Here is a 22209-nt window from a genome sequence, read left to right on the forward strand (position 1 = left end):
CACTGCAGTCCGGTTTTGGTCTCAAGGCTGTTCTCACTGATGTTGTCAATCTGATGCTTACTTTTCATTTAGAGCTGTTTAAATTGAAGGGTTAGGGTTTCAATTGTGGTTACATGCAGTAAAGGGCCACAGGCTGGATTGCAGCCTCTGGGGCCCTTGCTCTACCAACTGAGCTACCAGAGCACCCAGTATCGCTCTACATTTTAAACCATTTTAACCATAATTTAAAGTCACTAGATCTAGGATCTGCATCAAATTGTACTCACTCATAGATACGAGCCACCTGAATATGCCTGATTTTTTTCATCAAGATCCATGTGTTATTCCCTGAGAAATTAAATAAAATCTCTCAATGTTAAAGAAAGTCATTCAAAGTTTCTGGATCCATAAACCAAAAGTAAATGCGGTCGATTCTGGGCCGAGACCCATCCTCCATCCAAGTTTTGTGCAAATCCATTCAATAGTTTTTGTGTAAACCTGCTGACAAACCAACCACCAGACATATGTGAAAACATCACATAACTTGGCGACATGTTTTTGTTACAAAAAACAATTTCACTTTTGACCCACCTCTTGTTTTATGGTGAGAGTCTAATGATTTTTTAATTCCATCTTTAAATTCTGCCTTGAATCACACATGTGATGTTTTACAATAAAAAAGATAATTTTGCAAGTCAAGAACGTCTCCATTTGTTGCAAACTACCACTACTACACCGACATGGCCATCACCTCGGCACAAAATAGGTATGAAAAAAGGTGAAAATCACAACCTGTCTGGCCATATAGACAGCTGCAGTTATGCATGAGGAGAGGTAGCTTTATGAGCTTTAGGGGAGTAGTTCTACAAGGTCTCAATTTTTTGGATTTTTGGTGTTTGTTAAATGAGACAATGTCAGTTACATGTCCATTGGGTTGTGTAGTCTATTTAATTACTACAAAGTTAAAGGACCTTACTAAGTTTGTTCATGTTGTTTGTATTGTCCAGGAGGCCATCATCTCGCCTGTCTCCCCTGATGTGTTGTACCTGTTTCGAGTCCAGTCCGTCTGCATGAATGACATGCGCAGTGACTTCAGCCAGAGTATGCTTTTCAGAGGTAACACAGAAACACACACACACACAGTTCTTAGACCTTAAGTGCATTATCTATGACATTATCTCTTATGTCATCATAGCTGTTAATATGAGCATCAGTAGGTATCTCTTTCATGTACACAGCCCTTTCTCAACATGCAGTACACACTGTCCTACATTTGTGCAAACAGTATTATCTGACTGTTAGGATTCCTTTGATCATATCAAATCTCTCATTCAGATTATGTATGTGAACTCATTTCAACAGCTGCAGGCTAAAGCAAAAATAAGAGAAGAAAGGAAAGAAAAATTCTGAGAGCAAACAGCTGAAATGCAGTGTGATGCATTCATTTCGTCAAACTACATTCAGTTTATATGCCACATTAAGAGTAATTTTACATTCTATCATGTTGTGATTAACATGCTAACAATGCACTCAGGGATGTCTATGGGCACCTCTTCAAGTGAAGTGTTGCCATCTATGTTTAACTGTGAATAACCCCTCTGTCTCCCTGTGTCTTAGCAAACACCACCAGGATCTTTGAGGGGACAAGGATTGTGAAAACTGGAATGGTAAGGAAAGCAGAATCTGTGAATCGGTAGTCTTTTCACTTTTTATCCAGCAGAGAGCAGTGTCTGTTTTGCATCTTGCTTCCCTGTGCGGACAGATGTTTCATAGGGAATAAAAGTCAGGATTAAAAAGTAGCAGTGCACATGTAATAGATATTAGGTATATATTTTGTAGGAAAAAAAATACATCAAAATAGAAATCCCTTTGTTTTGATCCTACTTAAGGATACTGTAATTATACCAAAATCTCAGCACACCAAACTTAAAAATAAATGATGGGTCCTTTACATTGCTTAACTTCATGCCTTTATTATTATTGGCATATGTCTACAAAAATATCAATTCAGATATAGTACTACATAAACATTAATAATAGAGCAGGCTGATGAACACAGACAATATGTTGGACTGCTGCCTGTTAAGGATTCAAGATCTCTTTATTGGTATTCAGCACAGAACAAAAAAAGTAGTGAGCAGAATGAAATTACGTGCATGGCTTTATTTAAAAAACACTGTAGAAAACTCAGATGAAACAAATGTATAAATATATTATATAAACAGAATGAATAAATAGTACTGGCAGGGTTATTGCAGATATAAAAACAAAAAGAAGTGAATTGAGCAGACATAAGTAATAGGTAATAAGTAATAGTAATACAACTGCCCTTAAGACTTGTCTTTGGTCTGTTAACAATCAAATTTGTTGTTTTATGTCTTATCCGAAGCACATTTCAAATGAATCTCTAAATTATGAAGTGGTTTTGTTATGATTAGAAAACCAAAATGCAATCTCCAAGCAGGCAGATAGAACAAAAAGCAAGCTTTATTAAACGAACACAGACTTATCTTCACTAGGGAGTGAGTACTAATGAGGGAAAGGTGAAACTAATGGGGCTTTAAAAAAACAAAAATGGGAAAAAACACAAAAGCTGTGTTCGAAATCATCCACTCATTCACTCACTCCCTATCCCCTACATTGTGTATATGATATAGTGCACTACATCGTGTACACGATGTAGGGTACGACGGGAGGAGAATTCGGACACTACACGGGTAATTTTCTGAACGTGGTTACATCAGCAGACGCGCCAGATACTCATGTGACGTGAGTGGGCGCGCCGAGCATCATGTAAACAAACCTGACGGTATAAAGATGTGATTCTTCATGGCGGTTGTGTTTCTTAAGAATAAACTGTTGAAATATCAATGGTGGTGAGTTTGGTTTTGTCAGCTACTGTTCTGTGTCCTCGTCATGAGCTGTAAATGCTCGGGGTTGTGCACAAGCTGTAACATACTTAGCGTGTGCAAATTAACGTTTGTGGTCAGTAGCTATTTAGCTCGTAAGCTATCGGCTACTTTCTTACGAAAAAAGTTGTGTTCTTCTTCTCCTCTGACAAACCACGACAGCATTGCATTGTGGGATACGGGTGTGTACATGGCTTGTTCACTCAATTTTGCGGTGCATTGTGGGTATTTTGTCGTCCACTACATAGTGGATTAAATCAGCCGCGGAGAATTGGAACAACACTACAAAATGGCGAACACACTATATAGTGCACTATGTCCGTGATAGGGGGCGATTTCGAACACAGCTAAAGACTGGAAGCATTCAACAGGGTCACAACACCTCACCAACAAAATGAAACAGGAATTAACTAAACTAAAACCCCAAACCATGATTATGAGATTTGAAATCATGGGATTCCATGTGATCCCTTTAAACTTCATTATGCTTTAAAGGAACATGTTTGTTCTGACATGACAACCAAATTTGTTTACAGGTGTTCTGAAAGGTGACACTTGACACACTTTCGGACACTTTTCGCTTCAGAGACATTCATGGGGTTGTATTTGTACACAATATAGGTGATGGATGTAGTTGCGTGAAGAATGAAAAAAAGAGAGCTCAAGAGAAACATTCAAACCTGCCTATTTTCAGGTATTTTCTCAGGTTTTGGTTTTACATCCTACTGAAAAGGCAAGATTGTACAGTATTTTTTTAGATTAATGCTAAACTTATTCACCTTTCACACTGTACAAAAATCCTCTGGCTTTTATCTTCAATGGGAAAGGGTACAATCAGCATCTATTCACAGGTCAGTTGACTATGCAATAGTCGCAGGTGTTTTATCGGCTCCAGCTTCAATTGGCTGTGATGAAAACACTTTTGTTTTTCAAACACAATGCTATGATGTGCATCGAAGATAAAAATGTTGTCGCGTAAATACCATAAATATCATCCGTCTCCATGAAGTAGTGCTTAAACTTTGTTCAGTCAGCATTGAGTTTGAAAGATCGAAGTGAAAAAATATTTAGCAAGTAACCAACGTAACATTGTTAGTGGATGACAAACAATTCAAGGCTTTAAAAACAAGCAGTAAAATGTAAAATAAATCTATTCTAAAACTCACAGGTTTAGCTAGGATTGGTGTAATGTGGTCACTTAGTACATGTTAAAAGCCTGGCAGCAGCGTTTTGTGTCTACTACAGTCTTTGGATGTTTTGCTTGCTAATACCAGAATAAAGTGCATTACAGTAGTCAAGTCTGGAGGAGATACAAGCATGGATGACCTTTTCTAAGTCTGCAGAAGAAAGGAATGACATGATCTTTTTTAACTGTCTCAGTTGGGCAAAGCAAGAACACTTTTTATACCTGCACATCAAAAGACAGCTCTGAGCCAAAGATAACACCTTGGTTGCGGGCACCGACTAGATGAGAGGTCCATAATGCAACTAGCACTGGGAACAGAGGGTGTCATTTTGACCACTTTCTATTCAGAGTCATTCAGCTACAGGAAATGGACCTCCAGTTTTTAGTCTCAGCAAGGCAGGAGATAATGCCTGAAACATTGGTGATTCCAGGCTTACAGTTGGGTGTCATCGATGTAGCAGTGAATATCAATGTCATGTCTATGCAGGAGTTGCCCCAGGGGTAGCATGTATACACTGACTAAGAAGGACCAAAAATAGACAATTACACCACAAAAGAGAGGAGCACAAGAGGAGGAGGCATCTCCAAGCATTACAGAGAAGGAGTTATTCAACAGATATGAGATGAACCAATCCAGAGCTACACCACTGATGCTGACATAAAAAAAATATTACTGATATTGAAATGTATCTTTTCCTTTCTCATACCTCTAGTCTTCTGGTGACCCCTCAGAATTTTTTTAGTCCCTCTGATGTCGTGACCTATCCAAACTTAAAGGATTGAACCTTTATAGCGTAGTCAATAATGTAAAAGTTGAGCAGTAAGAAAAACAAACTATTTAAAATTTTAATCTGTAAATTGTTTATCCAGCCAACAGTGTCTCCAGCCTCCTCAGCCGACATGGCTCCCATCTCCTCTGGCTCATCTACTTGGACCTCCTCGGGCATCCCCTTCTCCTTCGTCTCCATGGCAACTGGCATCGGCCCGTCCTCCAGCGGTAGTCAAGCAACGGTGGCGTCTGTGGTGACCAGCACTTTACTGGCTGGTCTGGGCTTCAGCGGCGGTGTCATCTCCTCCTTCCCTAGCTCTGTTTGGCCAAGCAGAGTACCAACCCGTAATCCCACCTCCACGCAAAAGACCACCGAACCCACTGAGGCCAACAAAGATGCCACCACCTCTGCCTCTGTCGTCACAACAACCACAGCCAAAGATAACAGTGAAGCTGGGGGTGAGGATGGCGAAAACAGCAAGGGTCAAGGAGAGGACGGAGAGAGGGAAGGAGAGGATAAGGATGAAGAGGAGGAAGAAGAAGAGAAAGATGAGAAAAAGAGAAGGAAGGGATCAGGAGGTGTGGGCGGGGCAAGGAGGAACACCAACAGTACAGCGATGAATGAGCCTCCTAGTGAAACGCCTGACGCTACTGCAAAGGAGAAAAAACAGACTGAACCAGACCCAACTAACATGCCGCCTGATACAGAAAACCAACTGGAGTATACCCATAATCCACTTGACTCTAAAACCACTACCACCACAGAGCCAACCAATGAAACAGCAGCATTCCCTGCCCCAAAGGACCCAGCAACAACACTCAGAATAGGGGCAGACAAAAGGCACTGGCCTTTTTCCATCCATACTGGTGAGTCAACTCATGTAAACATTCAGTTAGCTCTGACACTATGTAGAACAAGAGAGGTGGAATTTCAGAAATACAGAATAACAAGTAAACAAGTAAAAGAGTGTTTCAACTCCTTTGGTGACAGTCAAATGAGTAAGGGTTTTTCTTTTCTTTCAAATGTCCACAATCTGTTTGAGGAATCCTATGCATGTTCTTACACGGCCACACACAATATTACAGGATTTAGTCCACATTAAATATGTGAAAAGTTTTATTATTTCTTCAAGCACTCTCCAATAAGGCAGAATATTTGAAGGAATCCTTGAAAATAAAATCATTCATCCCAAAGCGGTTACACTGGCAAAATGGTCATATTTCTACCTGTTGAATGGATTGAAATTGTGTATGCTTTTACAGATTTTATGCATGATCAGTAAGTAGACATAGTGGTCATGAAAAGGTTGAATTTTACACAACACCTGAGGGAGAAGCAGGTCCGTCGCGGACATGCACGAAAAAACAAGTGCGTCGCACCGAATGTGTGCCGATACAGTGTCCTGTTGGGTTGTGAGCGCGCATAATGCGCGTCTCCATTTAAAATAATGGCTTTGTGCGCACTGAAGACGCTATATCTGAAACAAACACACACTTTAACCAAGACGGCGGCCAAAATCACCCGGGCAGCCCACCTTTGCCTTAGATAGCCAGGGAAAACCCTGCGTTTAGCCATGAGCACACAGCTAAGCTCTGTTAGCTTAGCTAACATAACGTTACTAACATGCCCACATTCAGCCCCCACCCCCATCTTTTACATTAACGATATGTGTTCTAACAATGCACAATCACTTTGAAGCCAATCCTAACATAGTTAAATAGCACCTAAAACGTCATAGCATTAGCTAAAGTTAGCTAAAGACACACAGTCACCTACCTCTCTTTGTGGGTCCTGAAGTGACGGATGAAATTTGATGTGGTTGTGGTGTGTCACTTATTTTAGAGCTGCATACTGTGCATACTGCTGTTCTCCTCTTATCGTCGATGAAATAATCTTTGAATCCAAATTTGATGATTTTCGGAGCTCCCTCCATGCTGCCTCTCGTCCTCTGATCCTGTGTGCCACAGTGCCACTCTGGCACGCCCGCCACCTGCCAGGCTTGCACGCACCGCGTCATACAGTGGCAGAGGGCAAAGTATCAAAAACAAAACTAACGTCTCAATATGCGCAAAAAAAAAGAAAAGAAAGAAAGAAAAGCCAAGACTTTCGAGTCATATGTGTCAAGTCTAAGTCAAGTCTCAAGTTATGAATGCCAAGTCAAAGTCAAGTCGAGTTTTTCATCAGTGTTAGTCAAGTAAATAAATTTGCAACCTGAGTCCGACTCGAGTCAAGTCATGTGACTCGAGTCCCCCACCTCTGCATCACAGCCAGTCCGAGGTGGAGATGATAAATAACCGTGACTGCTGCAAGGTCAGCTGACCTATGAGTGAATGACAATTATACACGTTCACATTGAAGACTAATGCTGCATTCCACTTACATGGGAGACCACTCGCCCTAGTTGCTCTTATGCGAGAACGTGACGTCATTTCCTGGCTTGTAGCACAAATAGTGTTCCAGTTTGTCATCGCTACACGACGAGTCGGAAGAACATGGACACCATCAGGGCAGTAGCAGGCTAGTCATTGTTATTGTTATTGTTAGCTACATTAGCCTCTTTAGCAAACCAGCTCGAAAACAAAACTTTACATTGTTTCGCACGCACAGCAAGACCGTGCAATGCATAAATTGGTGACCGGATTAAAGCAGCAATGTAATCAAGTGTGTAAGAGCATTTACAATCGACATTAAAACAACCAACATGGTACAAATGCAAATAAAATACATCAATTACAGGCGCAGCCATCTTTGTTTGACGAGTCTATCCTCGCTCAACTCGGTGTACTCGCAAGAGCACAGGACAGTGGATATTCCAACCAAAAGGGGGCGTGCCTCGGTGAAATGTCGCGAGACAGCTGCGACATTTCCCACTTTGCAACTCGGGCGAGTGGTCTCCCATGTGACTGGAATGCAGCATTAAGCCAGATGTTAGCAGGTGTTGGTGGGTTTTTAACCAGTGTGAGTGGTATTACTGTGCATTTATTGGGTTTGCAAATTTGTCACATTAGCTAACTCAGTGCTAAGAGAAATGACCAGGACTGACAGCATTTATCAAATTAAATTTTATCTGCTCAAGAATTATTTTGAAGAAGTTTTGAAGCATGAAGAAAATAGAGCTGTATCACAGACCTTGTATTATGCAGGTTAAGAAGTGGAACTTGGCTCTTGCATAAAGGCCTATCCATCTGAGGCCTTAATGTAGTAAGAGGTGATGAATTGCAGTGATGTAGAATGAAGTGTAGAGTTAACAGAGTCCCAGCAGCAGCTGAAGGCAGACCTAATGCTTTTACCTTAACTGTTCCCCCTCCTTCAACCAGCCAAGACTTTCAGCATGACAATGCATCAACCAAGCTAACACCAATGGGACATCAATTTAATTTCATATGCTTTGAAACAGTCTAAAAGCAAGACCAGACATTATTATGAACAAAAGCAATCTTCTGATATTGCCTTTCTCAGCCTCTTTGTCAAAGCACAATTGATACATTTTATTCTGTTTGAGTTGAAGGACTCAAGGGCAAAAACTCTAAAGTTGTTGAGAACTTTCTGAAAGTGGAAACTGTATACATTCTGCTCAGAGCTTCTGTTGTGAGGGTGCATGCATCCAGTACATCAATCTTCAGCATACAAGCTTCAAACAACTACAAATAGTTGAGTATAGAAAGTAATTTCAAAAGATTCTCGACATGCTGTATTTGCTGTCTGAATTAAATTGCATTTAGGCAAGATCATGTTTGATGATCTCGGGACATGGTGAATCTGCCAGGTCCAGCTTTAACTTACAACCAAGCTAGAACGGATTAGCAACATGAGCAGTCCAACCAGGTATCACTCACCTGCCTGTAAAAAAACATCCGTTCTCATCACAGTCAATGGTCATGTTAGCAAAAATACAACTTACACTTAAACTTTCAAAATAAAGGCAACAAACTACCTGGGTAACATCATGGTTTCCTTTAAAATAACTGCTTCCCTCAGACATTAACTATTGACTTTTACTCCTCATGGGTCTCAAATCCTGGTCCCCTGGGTGAAAGCCCTATGAACTGACCACCCCCAACTTCCTCCCATAAACACTTTTCTGTGAATTCAGAAATCAGATGACCCAACAGTTTAAGTAAAATGCCAGTTTAATGTAAATGATCTAAACATTTGGATGCAAGAATAAAAAACAAATCCAACCAAAAACATTTCATTGTCAAACTGCATGTGCTGAAAATGACTCTGAGTGAGGTAAGTTAGGTCACAACTAGCAATAGGCCCAGCACAGGGCTTCAGACAGTAAAACACATGTTCAGGTTTATGGTAGTTGTACTGTATTCCACTACAAAGAGGAGTTGAGCTTTGTAATCACTTACATTCATCCGACATCTGGAGTTAGTAGTTTCTGACTGCAGATTACTATTTTACATTCAAAATGTGAAGCTAACACAGAGTACAACCACAAAGTAATTACATTAAATTCTACTCCAACCAGAAATACTGATTACATGTGCATATCTGTAATAGTCTTTCAATAATATCATGTATATAAAACATAACAACCTGAAATGGACCATGGTATAATAAGTAACTTATTAAATAAATTTGGCTGATAATACATCTTTTACAACAGGAAATAATTGTAATATTTTTGCCATCACTGTTAAACTGTGAGACTGTTTATTACCTTCAGTCCACTTTAGTAACATTGTAGAAGCAGTGTGATGGTGAAAGTCGGGGCAGAAGCCACACAGTTATATTGGGGCCACACAGTGGGAACCCTGATTCAGCAGCCTGTAGAACTGACTGCCCTTTCCCGCGCTCACTCCTCCATCACCCCTTCATCCTCTCACTGCCTCTCGCTCTCGTCTTGCTCTGATCTGAGCGTTGGCCTACTTTCAGACATGGTGAGAGGAGATGAGGCTTGCAGGCTAGACTCAGCTGCAGGGGAGAAAAAAAAGCCTCTGCTCCATTTATAGTTACATGTGCGTGTATGGTGTGTTTTCGGTGTGTTAGTGCCTGTACAGTATGCATCTCACTGCACATTACTGACTGGCTGTGTGTGTGTATGTGTGTGTGTGTGTGTGTGTGTGTGTGTGTTATGTTTGCGTGCTGCCAGCAAGGGTTTATTTATTTATTTATTTATTTATTTTTGGCAGACCATCGTAATCGTAAGAGAAAAGCAGAAGGAAAAGAGAAGGGGACAGAGGCAGGCAGCATCTCTGGGTTTCTCTGTGTACACAGTGCATGTCTGTGTGTGTATGTGGATGTAAGGAAGGAGATGCAGGGTTAGTTAGCGGTGATGCGAGCCAGCTGTGGTGCAGTGCAGGGGCCCGGCCTAATGTAGCATTCGGCTCAAGGAAAAGCTGCAGATTGAAGGCCATGGGGGCCGCCGTCAGCTCCAGCAACATCACGGCTGCATCAGCTGAACTGGGTAGGTGGTGGTAACGATGGTGGTGGTGATTAAGGGACAAATGACTCAAATTGTCCTCAGCGGTGTGTGTGTGTGTGTGTGTGTGTGTGTGTGTGTGTGTGTGCGTGTGTGCGTGTGTGTGTGTGTTTTGATGCATTTAACTGGCTTCACTCCCTCCAAAAGTGTGCAGAGGGTGCAGAGCTCAGGGCAGGGACGATGTCAGCTGGGATCTGGCCTGGCAGTCTGTACACATCTGTGTTCAGTTTGATTTATTAAATGCTTGGTGTTTGCTGTAGCATCCTCAGTTTTTCAGGAAATGTGCTTGTTTGTTGTCTTACCCAGCATGGGATGCTGATCTGTTCATCACTGTGTCCTGTCATAGCAGGTCCAGGGTGCGTTTAGCATAGCTTAGCGAATAAGCTGTGTCCCAATTCCACACTATATACAGATTCTCATAAAGTGTACACTATGTACTGAACAACAACATGAACATGAACAGGAAATGAAACAAGTCACGTTCCAACTGATGTCAGTCAAACAGTCAAGGTTTCTTCATCAAGAATTCAGACTTTTCAGGGCCACTCTGTCAGTTTTCCAGTGGTAAATGATTCCATGGTTTGTGATTTAATTAGGTGTGCTGTGTGCTCACTAGGGATGCAACGGTAGAGTTTTCCCACAGTTTGTGGTGCTCACATTCACATTCTCATAGTTGCAAGCAGATATGTTCAGTCCGCCATTTTCTAAAAATATGAGCATGTTCAATGAGCGCGCTCTTTCAGCTTGTTTATGCACAACACTGCTTACTGATGGCTTTAGTTAGTGTTGGTGTAACCCCGCATAGCCAGACTCACCTGAAGAGGTGAGTCATTGCATTGAAATGGCTGTATCCCCAGAAAAGAAAAGGTGACAGCTGCTAGCTTGTTTACGTTTGTGCCATTAGCAAACAGGTTAGTGTTAAGTTACTTGCCATTTTTAGTATGTAGGTTAACAACTTGGAGCTTTTCATTGATGTTGCACATAGTGATGGAAGGGGGAAATAGGGTAATCATCTTACCATCTGGTAAGTCAGACTTGCGTTGGTGTTGTACTGGACTGCATTCACAATTGTAAATGGGGGGGGCAAAACATTAGAAACACCTCTCAATATACAATCCACAACAATACCAAGGCCCTAAACATGTACCAGTTTATAACCAGGATAGGTAACTAGCTACACCCATGAAAGAGGCAATAGACAAGTGATAATAATAAACTTTAAATTCCTAATTTTTGAGGGCCTTCCCCAAGTTGGGGCCCTGAGTATTAGTTTCACCGCTCACCATAACTCAGTCTACCTACCTTGAAAAGAAGACTTAACTTTTTTTTTTTGGTACTTTTTTCATAACTCTGTTTCCTTGACAACACCTGGTGGTTTGACTAATAGCTGAAACAGTCATTAACTTCCCAATAGGTTCCTATGCAATGGAAAAATTGTTCACAACTCCAGTAAATTGGACAAACCTCAGATACGACTTAGCAACAGGAGAAAAACAAGTCCGCTCACCTCATTGGCTCAGCTATTAGCCAGAAAGCTAATGTTATGCTAGCAAGATTCTAAGTCAAAAACTTTGCGTGTGGTTGACAAACAGCAAAGTCAAGGTCGATTGTATGTTTCACAACAAGACTAACTCGCTGGCCATGTCACTGTTCCCCAGTCGATACCAAGATTTTCATGAACAAATGATAGTCAGTGTGTTCTATCGGCTGCAGCCTGGAGGAACAAGTTGATTGCGAATGGGATATGAGATGATAGCTTTATATACCAGTTCAGAGGGGCAATGCACTACTTGCAGCATGTGTGTTATAGGTGCCATCCTGTGGTGTTCAGGGGTGATGCACTAAAGTACTACACTATTGTGTTGTAAATAAGATAACGTTATTGTGATTTGTACAGCTGCCCTTCGTAATTTTGGATGTTTTAAAGACTATAAATTTGCCAGAAGTCTCCTAACTTAATTGACACTTACTCATCAACCACACATTGCTGGTGATCAGTTCTTGGTGTGTGCTTGGTCCTCCAATTTGTACTAAATATTTTTGATACACATATTTTCAAAACGTTACATAGTAACGTAAAGGTACTATGGTGCGAGTATACTCAGAGGTCATATATGTTTGCTTCTAACATTGATCAATGGTGTACAGTAAAAAGAAGAGGGGATTATGTCAGCCTGTCCGACTTTAATTCGCTTTACTTTCAATATAATTGGTTCTGCAAAAAGGCTTTAATGGATTTGTCTTGTAATATAAAAGGCAAATATATAATATACTGAATATTGATCATGTATTATCCAAGACAAAGGTGGTATTACTAACACAGAACCTATTGTTCCTGCTAGCTTTCTTCCCTCTTCTCCTTTTTTGTTTTATCTTAAAAAAAATTTCTCTCTAATCTAATCCTGATTTTCCAATGAAGTAAGAATTGACATTCCTATTCGATTTTGCTCTTATACCCCTCTATAAGATAGCATCCATTTCTTCCAACTTCTTCTCAATCATATCCTCATTCTGCCTCTTTCCATGTGGCCTCTGCCCGCAGGATGGTGAGTGTCATGTCTTTCGCTCATTCTTTTCTCTCTTTTTTTTCCCTCTAGAACGTCCCAGTGCTGCGACCAACCTGACCAACCAGGTAACACCTGGGTCTGGCGTGGGGCTGGGCCGCGTGGAGTGGTTAGTACCTTTGGTGGTAGTTTCAGCCCTGACTTTCATCTGCCTCGTTCTCCTGCTGGCTGTGCTCCTCTACTGGAGGTGGGTACAACAAGACCTAAAGGTTTACTGAAGTCTTATCTGATATCTGATGCTGCATTTGTTATGGTTAGACAGGAAGGGGACAATACTTCATTACCAAACTTGGTACATTAAATATCATGAGGAAGATAAAACATGTGAGGTAAGTGCATGTTTGGCTACTCGCAATTGCTGCAAACATTTCATGAATCCAAACTTATAGAGAGGCAAATGCTTGATGGACCCGGAATGGACCTTTGCCATGTTCCGGCTCGGTCATGGCTTGCAGAGATGATCTGCTGCCATTCTAGCTGGTGCATGTGTGTTCACAGAGTCTGACTCCAGAAATATTTCATGGTAAGCATTTTTCCACTGCTTTTTAATTACATATTTTATTTGTTTCTGACTTCAGCCATTCACAATAAGACTGGTTTTGTTTGCAGTTATTGATTAGATTAGATTCAACTTTATTGTCATTGTGCACAGTACAAGTACAGAGACAACGAAATGCAGTTAGCATCTAACCAGAAGTGCAAAAAGCAGAAGTGCAAAGTATGTACACTATAAATAGTGCAGCAAAGACAGATATTACAGTATGTACAGTATATAGATATTACTGGTAGATAGATGAATACTAAGAATAACTATAGTTACTGATGGGCTTAGATGAAACCATCATTTACATTATAATGACATTGACAGAAAATGTCAGCATTAATACAGGCAAATGACATTAGCTGTGCTGTGAGACCAGCTGAAGTGACATCTAAAAATAATCAAAGTTAGAGACTGCAGCTTACTGAAGCATTTTTAATACACTTTAAATACAGGAGGTGGGGATCTATAATAATGCTGCTTTTGCAGCACTGTACTGCACAGTTTCATGGCAGGCTGGGAGTCAGTGGGAGTCATTTAGTCTGTATTTGTCCTCTGAGCGATTGAGCTGAGGATGCCAAATATTCTGTTGTGTCAAACTTCATAAAATTGTAAAACATACACAGTACAGGTATGACCTGGCCTATTAAAAGGGAAACAGCACATTTTCAAAATAATATTTAGCACAGTTAATAAGCTTTTTATTCAAATTACACCCACAAATAAACTACATGAATCTTTTCAGAAATAATTTCCAATTAAGGCAGAGACAAAGATACAATGACATCATGAGATATCATTGAATATCTCATGGACTGGTTTTCTGTGAAAGCTTGTAATCTAGCTTTTGAGGATTGATAATTTTCTGGCCATGACATGAGAATATTTAAATCAACATTTTGTGACAGAAGATTAAAAACAGTTATCATACAAAGTTGAACCATTTTCATCTGTTAGCTCACGTCAGAGCCAGTCACAGCCAGATGGAGGTGGAGCCACATGACGTGATGTCTGACAGGCACCAAAACCATTTGAGGCACTCTCAATTATGGTAAAACCTTCTCAGAAGCTGTACAATATGAATGAGACTGGCTACAGTATCGTTTTTATGTTCTAACACTTAAATGACCTTTGTTCAAATTTCTGATATGCAACCGCCTGCAGCAAATAGATGAAGTGAATAATGATTGGAGAAGCAAAGGCAGAGGAAGCATGAAATTGTTGCTACACATCCTCTTAAGGAAAAAGGTCAAGGTGGACAACCCAATCGCCAAGATAAATGTTGGAAATTTCACAGACCAGGGTTATGTTGAAACTCTACATTTCTTTATGTTGCAACTGTGACGATGTGTAGATGGATTTTGTAGTGGACCCAAAAGCGAACATCAAACAGGGAGTAGATTAAAGAGTAATATATTGAACATGATGAACTATACACAGCACTATACAGCACAGCACTATACACAGCACAGCCCACAGCACTCACGGTGCTGCGGGCTGTGTGCTCAGGGGAGTCCAGAGAGTGCAGAGTGGCTGAGGTGCTGGTGGCTGGGTGGCGTTTGACCGAGGAGCTGGTCCAGGAGAAGTTCACACACAGCGGAGAAACAGGCAAAGTTAGAGTGAAGGCAAAAAAAGAAAAACAATCTAGAAACACTATAGACACTTGAAATCACTGGAATCGTCAGAGAGACCATATACCAACTAGAGCTGTTGATAATAATCTTGCAGCAAGCAGAGAGGAGACCAGGGTTCAAGAAGGGAAGCTGATTACTTCCAAATGTGCGGCAGGTGTGTGAGGTGGCAAACGCTCCGGCCAGCAGGAAACCACAGCCAGCCTCTCCCAGCACCTCTGAAACACAAAGCACAACAAAAACCACAAAGACAAGCCACAGTCCAAACCATCACAGCAACTTTACATTTCTGTATGTTCATTTTCCACGTTTATGTTGTGACAATGCTGTGCTGATGTTGTGGCTAGGTAAAGGCACAAAAAACACTTGGTTGGGATGAGGAAAAGATCATGTTGGCTTGTCCATAGGTCGCCATAACAATATCCAGTGGTTTCACACTTACAAATGTTGAGCACAGTCTCAAACTGTGCTCAACATCTTGATGATAACTTGCCTTCATATACAGACTTTTTCTCATGTCCCCTCCTTATATATAAACCATCCTTAGCAGCTCAAGAAGAAGGAAGGTTGTGGTGAGCTGACCCTGGTTCAGTTTGAGTTTTAGAGTAGTGTCTGAGGAAAACAACTACACCGACAACCCTCATGTCAGAAGCTACAATGACTACATCTAATATTCATTATTAACCTAAATGTCCCTATATTCTCCATCTCACAAACAGATTGTCTGACACAGGCTTTCAGGTTGTAGACAAGAAATGTACAGTCTAGTGTACTTGCATATTATATAGCCATGCATGCCTTAGCTCATAACTGTTGAATATTACCTAGTATTTGTGGTCTAACAAGCAAACTAACATACTAAATTAAGAATCCTTCATTTTAGCATCTCTGGTTTCATTTTCAGTCACTCACATAGTTTTCACTATGGCCACTTCCTGACTGATGTATCAGTTTCTAACATCTCCTCGTAGAAAGCACTGTGATTACATTGTGGAAAAATTAAGTTTGAAAAGTTGGAAAGCAGCGTAGTTCTTTATTTTAATCTGAAGCAAATTACTAATGGCATGTACAGAAAGACTGAACATAACAATATGAAATGCTGTCAATAATAGTTGTGTTTTTTCATTGCTAACTCAAGTGTTTTTCATATTACTGAGACTGATCAAAATCCAGTTTTAACACACACACACACACACACACAGAGGCCCATCGGCAGGTGCTGGGAGTGTGTTGGGGTATTTAATCCTATTGTAAAGCAAAGCTCAGGTCATGACCCCATGTTCCATACAGACTCCACCCACGCTGCAGTCCTATTGGCCCTCCAGTAGCAGTTGGTACCGCCCTCATTACCCAAACTGTTCTGCTGCATTCAGGTCTTCTCAGAAAGAGGTAAAAATGAGCTCCTTAACAAACCAAAAAGAAAGTTACCTTACATTGCAGTACAGTATTTGCAGGCACAGTGGACCTCTCCTGATACGTGGGGACATTATGCAGTGTTCCAGTCATATCTACAGATGCAGGAACAGGCTGTTTTACTGCTGCAATTCAAAAGCATCCACATTTTTACACTGTTACACTGCAAATAATGTCATTTGCAAATAAGAATGCAACCATGTAGTGAGCGGAGTTGATTGCACTACTTTGAATGAATGTATCCATTTTTTTGAGGTGGAAAATGGTGTGAAAGACACAGGTACAAAGTCATGTCCTAACATCTGTTTTCTGTTGCACAAACATCTTCAGCAATGAAAATAAGGGAAACTATGTTCACTGATAAAACCCTTTGAGTATTTATTTCTTTCTACATTAATTGCAACATCATTCACATGGGGCTGTGAAAAGTAACTTGTTTTTTCTATCACAGAGTGAGTTATCTGTGATGTGGAGTATTGACATGGTTGGCTTTGAATACTTAGTCAAGTAGAATTTGACTTATTCTTTGATTAGACCTAATATTGGGTAAATCTTTTCTCTTTACAGTTAAAACATAAAAGTTAATAAGTTTGCTTTGGGTTAAATACATGAAGGTCATAAATCGTAAGTGTGAAAGAACGAAATGTCGTTTCTCACAGCCCAAGGTGCACAACATAACACATCATGCACAAAAATGCAAAAAAGGACAGTAAGATTATCTTCGAATGTGGGGAGTTAACATGGAGCAGAGTAACATGTATTGTAAATATATGACAATAAAGATATAAATATCAATAATCCAACTGAATTAAAAACTGAGAATGTGAATTATATTAAATTATGAAAAACGTCTTCCACTGTAGGTCTAATCAAAGAGTGCAGTGGCACTAAGAGCAATGTGGGTCATTCTTTGTCAGTGACAATAATGAGCGGTGGAGTTGTGAATGTATGAAAACATAGATGTACTGTAAATGTAAGTAATGTTGTATGCAGGGTAGTCATAAATGATTCACTGCGGGACCTCCTCGGTTTGTAAATAATTTCTTTGAACCACAGCATGATTCTGCTAACTTTGTCCCATGTGACTTGAATGCACCCTGACACCAGCTGTCTCACACCAGGAAGTGGCTTGGGATTGACCTGTGTGTGTGTCTGTGTGTGTGTGTGTGTGTGTGTGTGTGTGCGTGTGTGTATGTGCTGGTGTCACAGAGAGGGAACAACCCCCTTCATGCCTTGTTAGGAAAGCCGTCCTCCCTCCCTCTGTCCTCCCTCCCTCTGTCCTCCCTCCTTCTGTCCCTTCGTCCCTGTTCACTCGCTCTCAGTTCATGTCAGCAGCAGCAGCATGCGGCAGGCTGTCTGCTCTCTCTCCTCTGCATGTTCACCAGGATGAACGCTTTCTGCTCTCTGCTCTGTATCAAATACAGGTAGGGAGGGTCTGGACACAAACACACACACACACACACACACACACACACAACACTTAGATGTGGTGGGTGTTGAGTAACTGCTGTTGTCACTGGGAGTTGTAGGAGTAGATAAGGACATGGCAAACGGTCTCCTTATCTCTGTCACTATGTTTTGAAGTTTCATTTAGCTGTTGATTGTAACTTCAGCCATATGGCATTCCTTCATTTTAACATCTTTTATCAGAATCAGCTCAGTAGATGTGTTTTTATTTCAAATGCACAAACAACAGCTTCCATCAGCTGTTGTTACTGTACATGGACATTCACAGAAAGGCACAGGATGAGATAACTAAAAGAGCAGCAACAATAACTCTGTATTTCAGTAACAGTAAAATCATTAATGTTTAACTGCTAATATGGAGTTACTGTGTAACGTTTTCTTCTCGTTCTACGCACTGTGTGATATTTTACTCAACAAATCATTTGAGTCTGTATTCTTCCTTCTCTGTCTTTTTGGCAGAATGAAAGTATGTCATAGTGAGTGCATGCACTGTAGTGATGCTCTGCAGTCCCTTAATTATTCAGAAATCTGGTTACCGTCTGCCTTCATCCAATTAATTATATTAAATAATTAATGGTTTTTGATTGCCTTTTACAAATCAATCATGTGATACTTTTCTGATCGGGTGCCCTTATTAGCAGCGTGGCATACTCAACAAGACCTCAAACCTTAACAACAACATAGGACATTTAGTAGTGACTTCTAAACTATGCAATCTGATTGTTGACAAAATCAGGTTTCAGGCTAGTTGGAGTCCATTTATTTGTGTTGAGGACGAGTTCAAGAGTCTTACAATATAAGAAGTGAAGCTGCTCTGTAGTCTGCTGGTACAGCAGCAGATACTTCTGTATCTGTTGTCAGGTGGCAGCAGGGTGAACAGACTGTGTCTGGGTGGGTGTTGTCTTTTAGTATCTTTGGGCTCTGTGCAGACGTCACTGATGCTCTGTAGATGGTACCAGTGATGTTCTGGCGGTTTTAATCACCCGCTGTAGACTCTTCCTGTCCTGGGCTGTGATGAACCATGCCAGGTTGTGATGTTTCCAGTCAGGATGCTTTCTATTGCTCCTCTGTAAAAGTTGACCAGAATCTTGCTCCAGAATTAACCTTCCTAAGTTTCCTTAAGAAGTGGAGCCTTTTCTGTGCGTTTTTAACCAGGGTGTCGATGTGTGATGACCAAGGTAAAGGTATGTCTAAACATCGAGCCTGATCTCCTCCCTTAGATTTTCAGCAGCCCTATAACACTATCCCACTACTTCTGTCTCTGTTCCCGATAGAAACACGGTCATTATTCACACAACCCAAAGAGGTTACATGCATAGAGGTGGCGTCTATTCAGTCCAATGAGAATTGCTCAGCTGACGCATACACCAAAAAAAGTTCCCTAGCGTCCCAGTTTACTTCCCTCTGAATATGTGGAGCAGTGTTTCTCCCTCTGGCTCTGTCCAGGAGCTCTCGCTGTGCCTGCTGACTTAACATTGTGATGACATCTCAGTTTTTTAAAACGCTTTTCTTGAGGAATGTTCTTAAAAATATAAACCATAATGGTTCAGTAATTAATAATAGAATGAGTCAAAACTGACCTCGTTTGCAGTTCAATGTGTCATGTCAACAGTTTCACAGACATCTCTTCTATAATGGTGCTCAATGGGTAAAATACTTTTTGCCCCCAAAGCAAAGTAACAGGACCATACAACAGTAACGTATTAACTGGTAGTGTCTTTGGCAACTTATATGAGGAAAAAAGTACTGCAGTTATACGTGGAAAAGCCTGTCTGTCCTCCTGTCTGTCATCCTGTCTGTCATCCTGTCTGTCCTACCGAGTCTTCATCACATTTCTGCCTGAAAAACAGCATCTGTCCCCGGCAGCAGAGCCAGGTGGCTCCCGCAGTTGAGCACATAATGGTGGTGATTATGTGACCTGATTTAGAGCAAAAATCTAACTCACCATGTGTTTGTCACCTTCCACTATTGCGTTGTTGTAGTTACTGTCTCTGGCAACTTGTATTGAAAAAAATCACTGCAACTTTAGGCGTCCTGACCGAGACTTCAGTGAACTTTCCCCCAGAAAACAGCATCCCTCCCCGCGAGTGAAAGCTGACAGGGTCCGCTGTTTACTGATGCCGATTATGTAATTATGTCATTTAGATCGAAAAACTTAACTTTGTCACTTTCCAGGGGTCAGGATCTCAATTATACACAAATTATAACAGCATCCATATGATTATAAACAGTCAGAGGGTACATGTTTAGCTTAACAGGTGGTTAACGGGGGAACCACGAAAGAAACAGACAGATCTCAACACTATGACGTGTACCGTCACGCCTCTTTTAGTTCCGCAGAGTGGCGTGCTGTATGAATTGACACACTGGAGCAGCTTTGCGCCGGAGCTGCTTAGTTCAGTGGGAACAAACAAAGGCGGAGAAATGGCGAGCCTTAGTTGTAGCGATGATGCGGAGTCTCTGTGTGAAAAGGGCTTTTATCTAAGCACCACCTCTCTCTTTCAGGCATTTCCAGTCAGGTCTTTGATGTACCAAGTGAACATCATCATATAAATCCTGCTGAGATTACATTTTGAGAACAAGGAACAATTATTCAGTGTCATCAACATACAATTTTATTGCTGTAGATTTTGAAATAAATTATTTTCCCAACGTACAGCAAACCATTTCGATGACAGAAGTAACATTTAAAGACGTACTTCCTGATTCTGTCAATTCCAAATGAAATCTCAACACCCCTCAGTACGGTTTGGTCTCCACAGATATCTTGTTTAGTTTGTATGGTAACAAAAAGTTCAAGTTAAATTCTCATCAATATGTGCATGTAATAATATACACAGTCAGGCTATTTATTTTGTTAATAGAAACATGGATTATCTGCAGACTTTGTTTGTGACCTTTCAAAAGCCTGACAGTTGGATGCAAACATAGGTAGTCATCCTCTCTTTCATGCACTATGTCGGGATTTGTCACGGAAGTGTAACGTCTGCCAGTTTCTGCTGTGTTTTAACTCCAGCGTGTCTCTAAATGCCTGATGTAGATTCTGATGGTAAGACATTATGGTTATGAATTGTCAAAGCCACTGTCACAGACTAAAAACACGTCCGTGACACTGATGTATCTCCTCCTGAAGGCTTACCTGTGTGACAGCTTCTACATACAGTATACATGACTTCAAACACAATTGGATTGAGGCATGTTCTGTGCATTTGTGTGTGCGTGCACATGTGTGTGTGTATGTGTGTATGTGTGTGTGAGCTACACTATGCATAATGCTTTGAATTTAAACATACACTTTCCTATAAAACCAGCAGGTAAATTTGACGCTGTTCATGAGAATACTCAACTCTGACAAGCTTGAAACTCTGCAGTTGTGTGTGTGTGTGTGTGTGTGTGTGTGTGTGTGTGTGTGTGTGTGTGTGTGTGTGTGTGTGTGTGTGTGTGTGTGCGTGTGTGTGTGTGTGTGTGTGTGTGTGTGTGTGTGTGTGCCCATGTGTATGACGTTCAAAGTCCATTTCTGCCATCTGTGTGTACTTTGAAGGGAGGAGGCCTGGCAGTTGCTGACTGCCATGATGAAATCTGTATTCTGTATTTCTCTCTCCACACACACATACACGCTCACAATCTCTGTCAAGGATTAACTGTAAACAGAGAAAGTCTTTGTAAAGTCTAGCTGAGGTCTAGTTGACTGGGAAGATATGGCCTATGAAGGTGTGTCCCTCAGAGGCGTGAGGCTCAGGCTGAACCTGTTTCTTCTACACAGATATGTCTAAAACTAATGGTTAGTTTCAATTCAAAGGTTTAGGTTTGTTTAAAAGGTTCAGTTTCCTGCAATGGCACATCCAGCTTAATTGTGTATTCCACTGAAGACAAGGGATCAGATCATTGTTGCTACAGTGGCAGGGTGGAGGGTTGGGCAGGGTGCCTGAATCAAGGCTATGGAAGCTGGGGGGTAGTGTGAATATCCAAGCATTTATGTGTATCATTGGTATCTACACTTAAACTTGCCTGAACTTGATCGCCGGAATAGTTGTGGCCAATGTACATTTCTGCAAATCACAGTTATGTTGCTACTCAACGTTTCTTTATCTTCAACTTTCTATTTTATGTAGTGACAACACTGTGCTCATGGTCTGGTTTGGCCACAAAGAAACACAGACAAATCACATTTTGACCTAAAATTACTGTTGTCGTCAACACAAACTTGGCCGGACAATGTCCCGAGGTCTCCTTAAAAATATCCAGTGCCGCCATTCTTTCAAATGTTCAAATGCAGTCTTGAACCGCAGTAACTGGCTTGGCAGCCTTCTCGCTTAAC

The 22209-nt window shown here is 41.0% G+C and overlaps 1 protein-coding gene across 1 annotated transcript in view; it reads left to right on the plus strand.

The window, feature by feature from the left end:
- The window catches only part of LOC311252755 (receptor-type tyrosine-protein phosphatase gamma-like), a 480433-nt gene that overhangs the window by 415732 nt on the left and 42492 nt on the right, over positions 1-22209 (plus strand). The window contains exons 10-13 of the mRNA XM_084346266.1: positions 987-1095; positions 1597-1646; positions 4945-5710; positions 12873-13026. Of these exons, the coding sequence (XP_084202392.1) occupies positions 987-1095; positions 1597-1646; positions 4945-5710; positions 12873-13026 (1079 nt within the window). The remainder of the gene's footprint in view (positions 1-986; positions 1096-1596; positions 1647-4944; positions 5711-12872; positions 13027-22209) is intronic.

This window comes from Pagrus pagrus (assembly GCF_965226575.1).
Source record: "Pagrus pagrus genome assembly, chromosome: 3".
In the NCBI taxonomy this organism is placed as follows: domain Eukaryota; kingdom Metazoa; phylum Chordata; class Actinopteri; order Spariformes; family Sparidae; genus Pagrus; species Pagrus pagrus.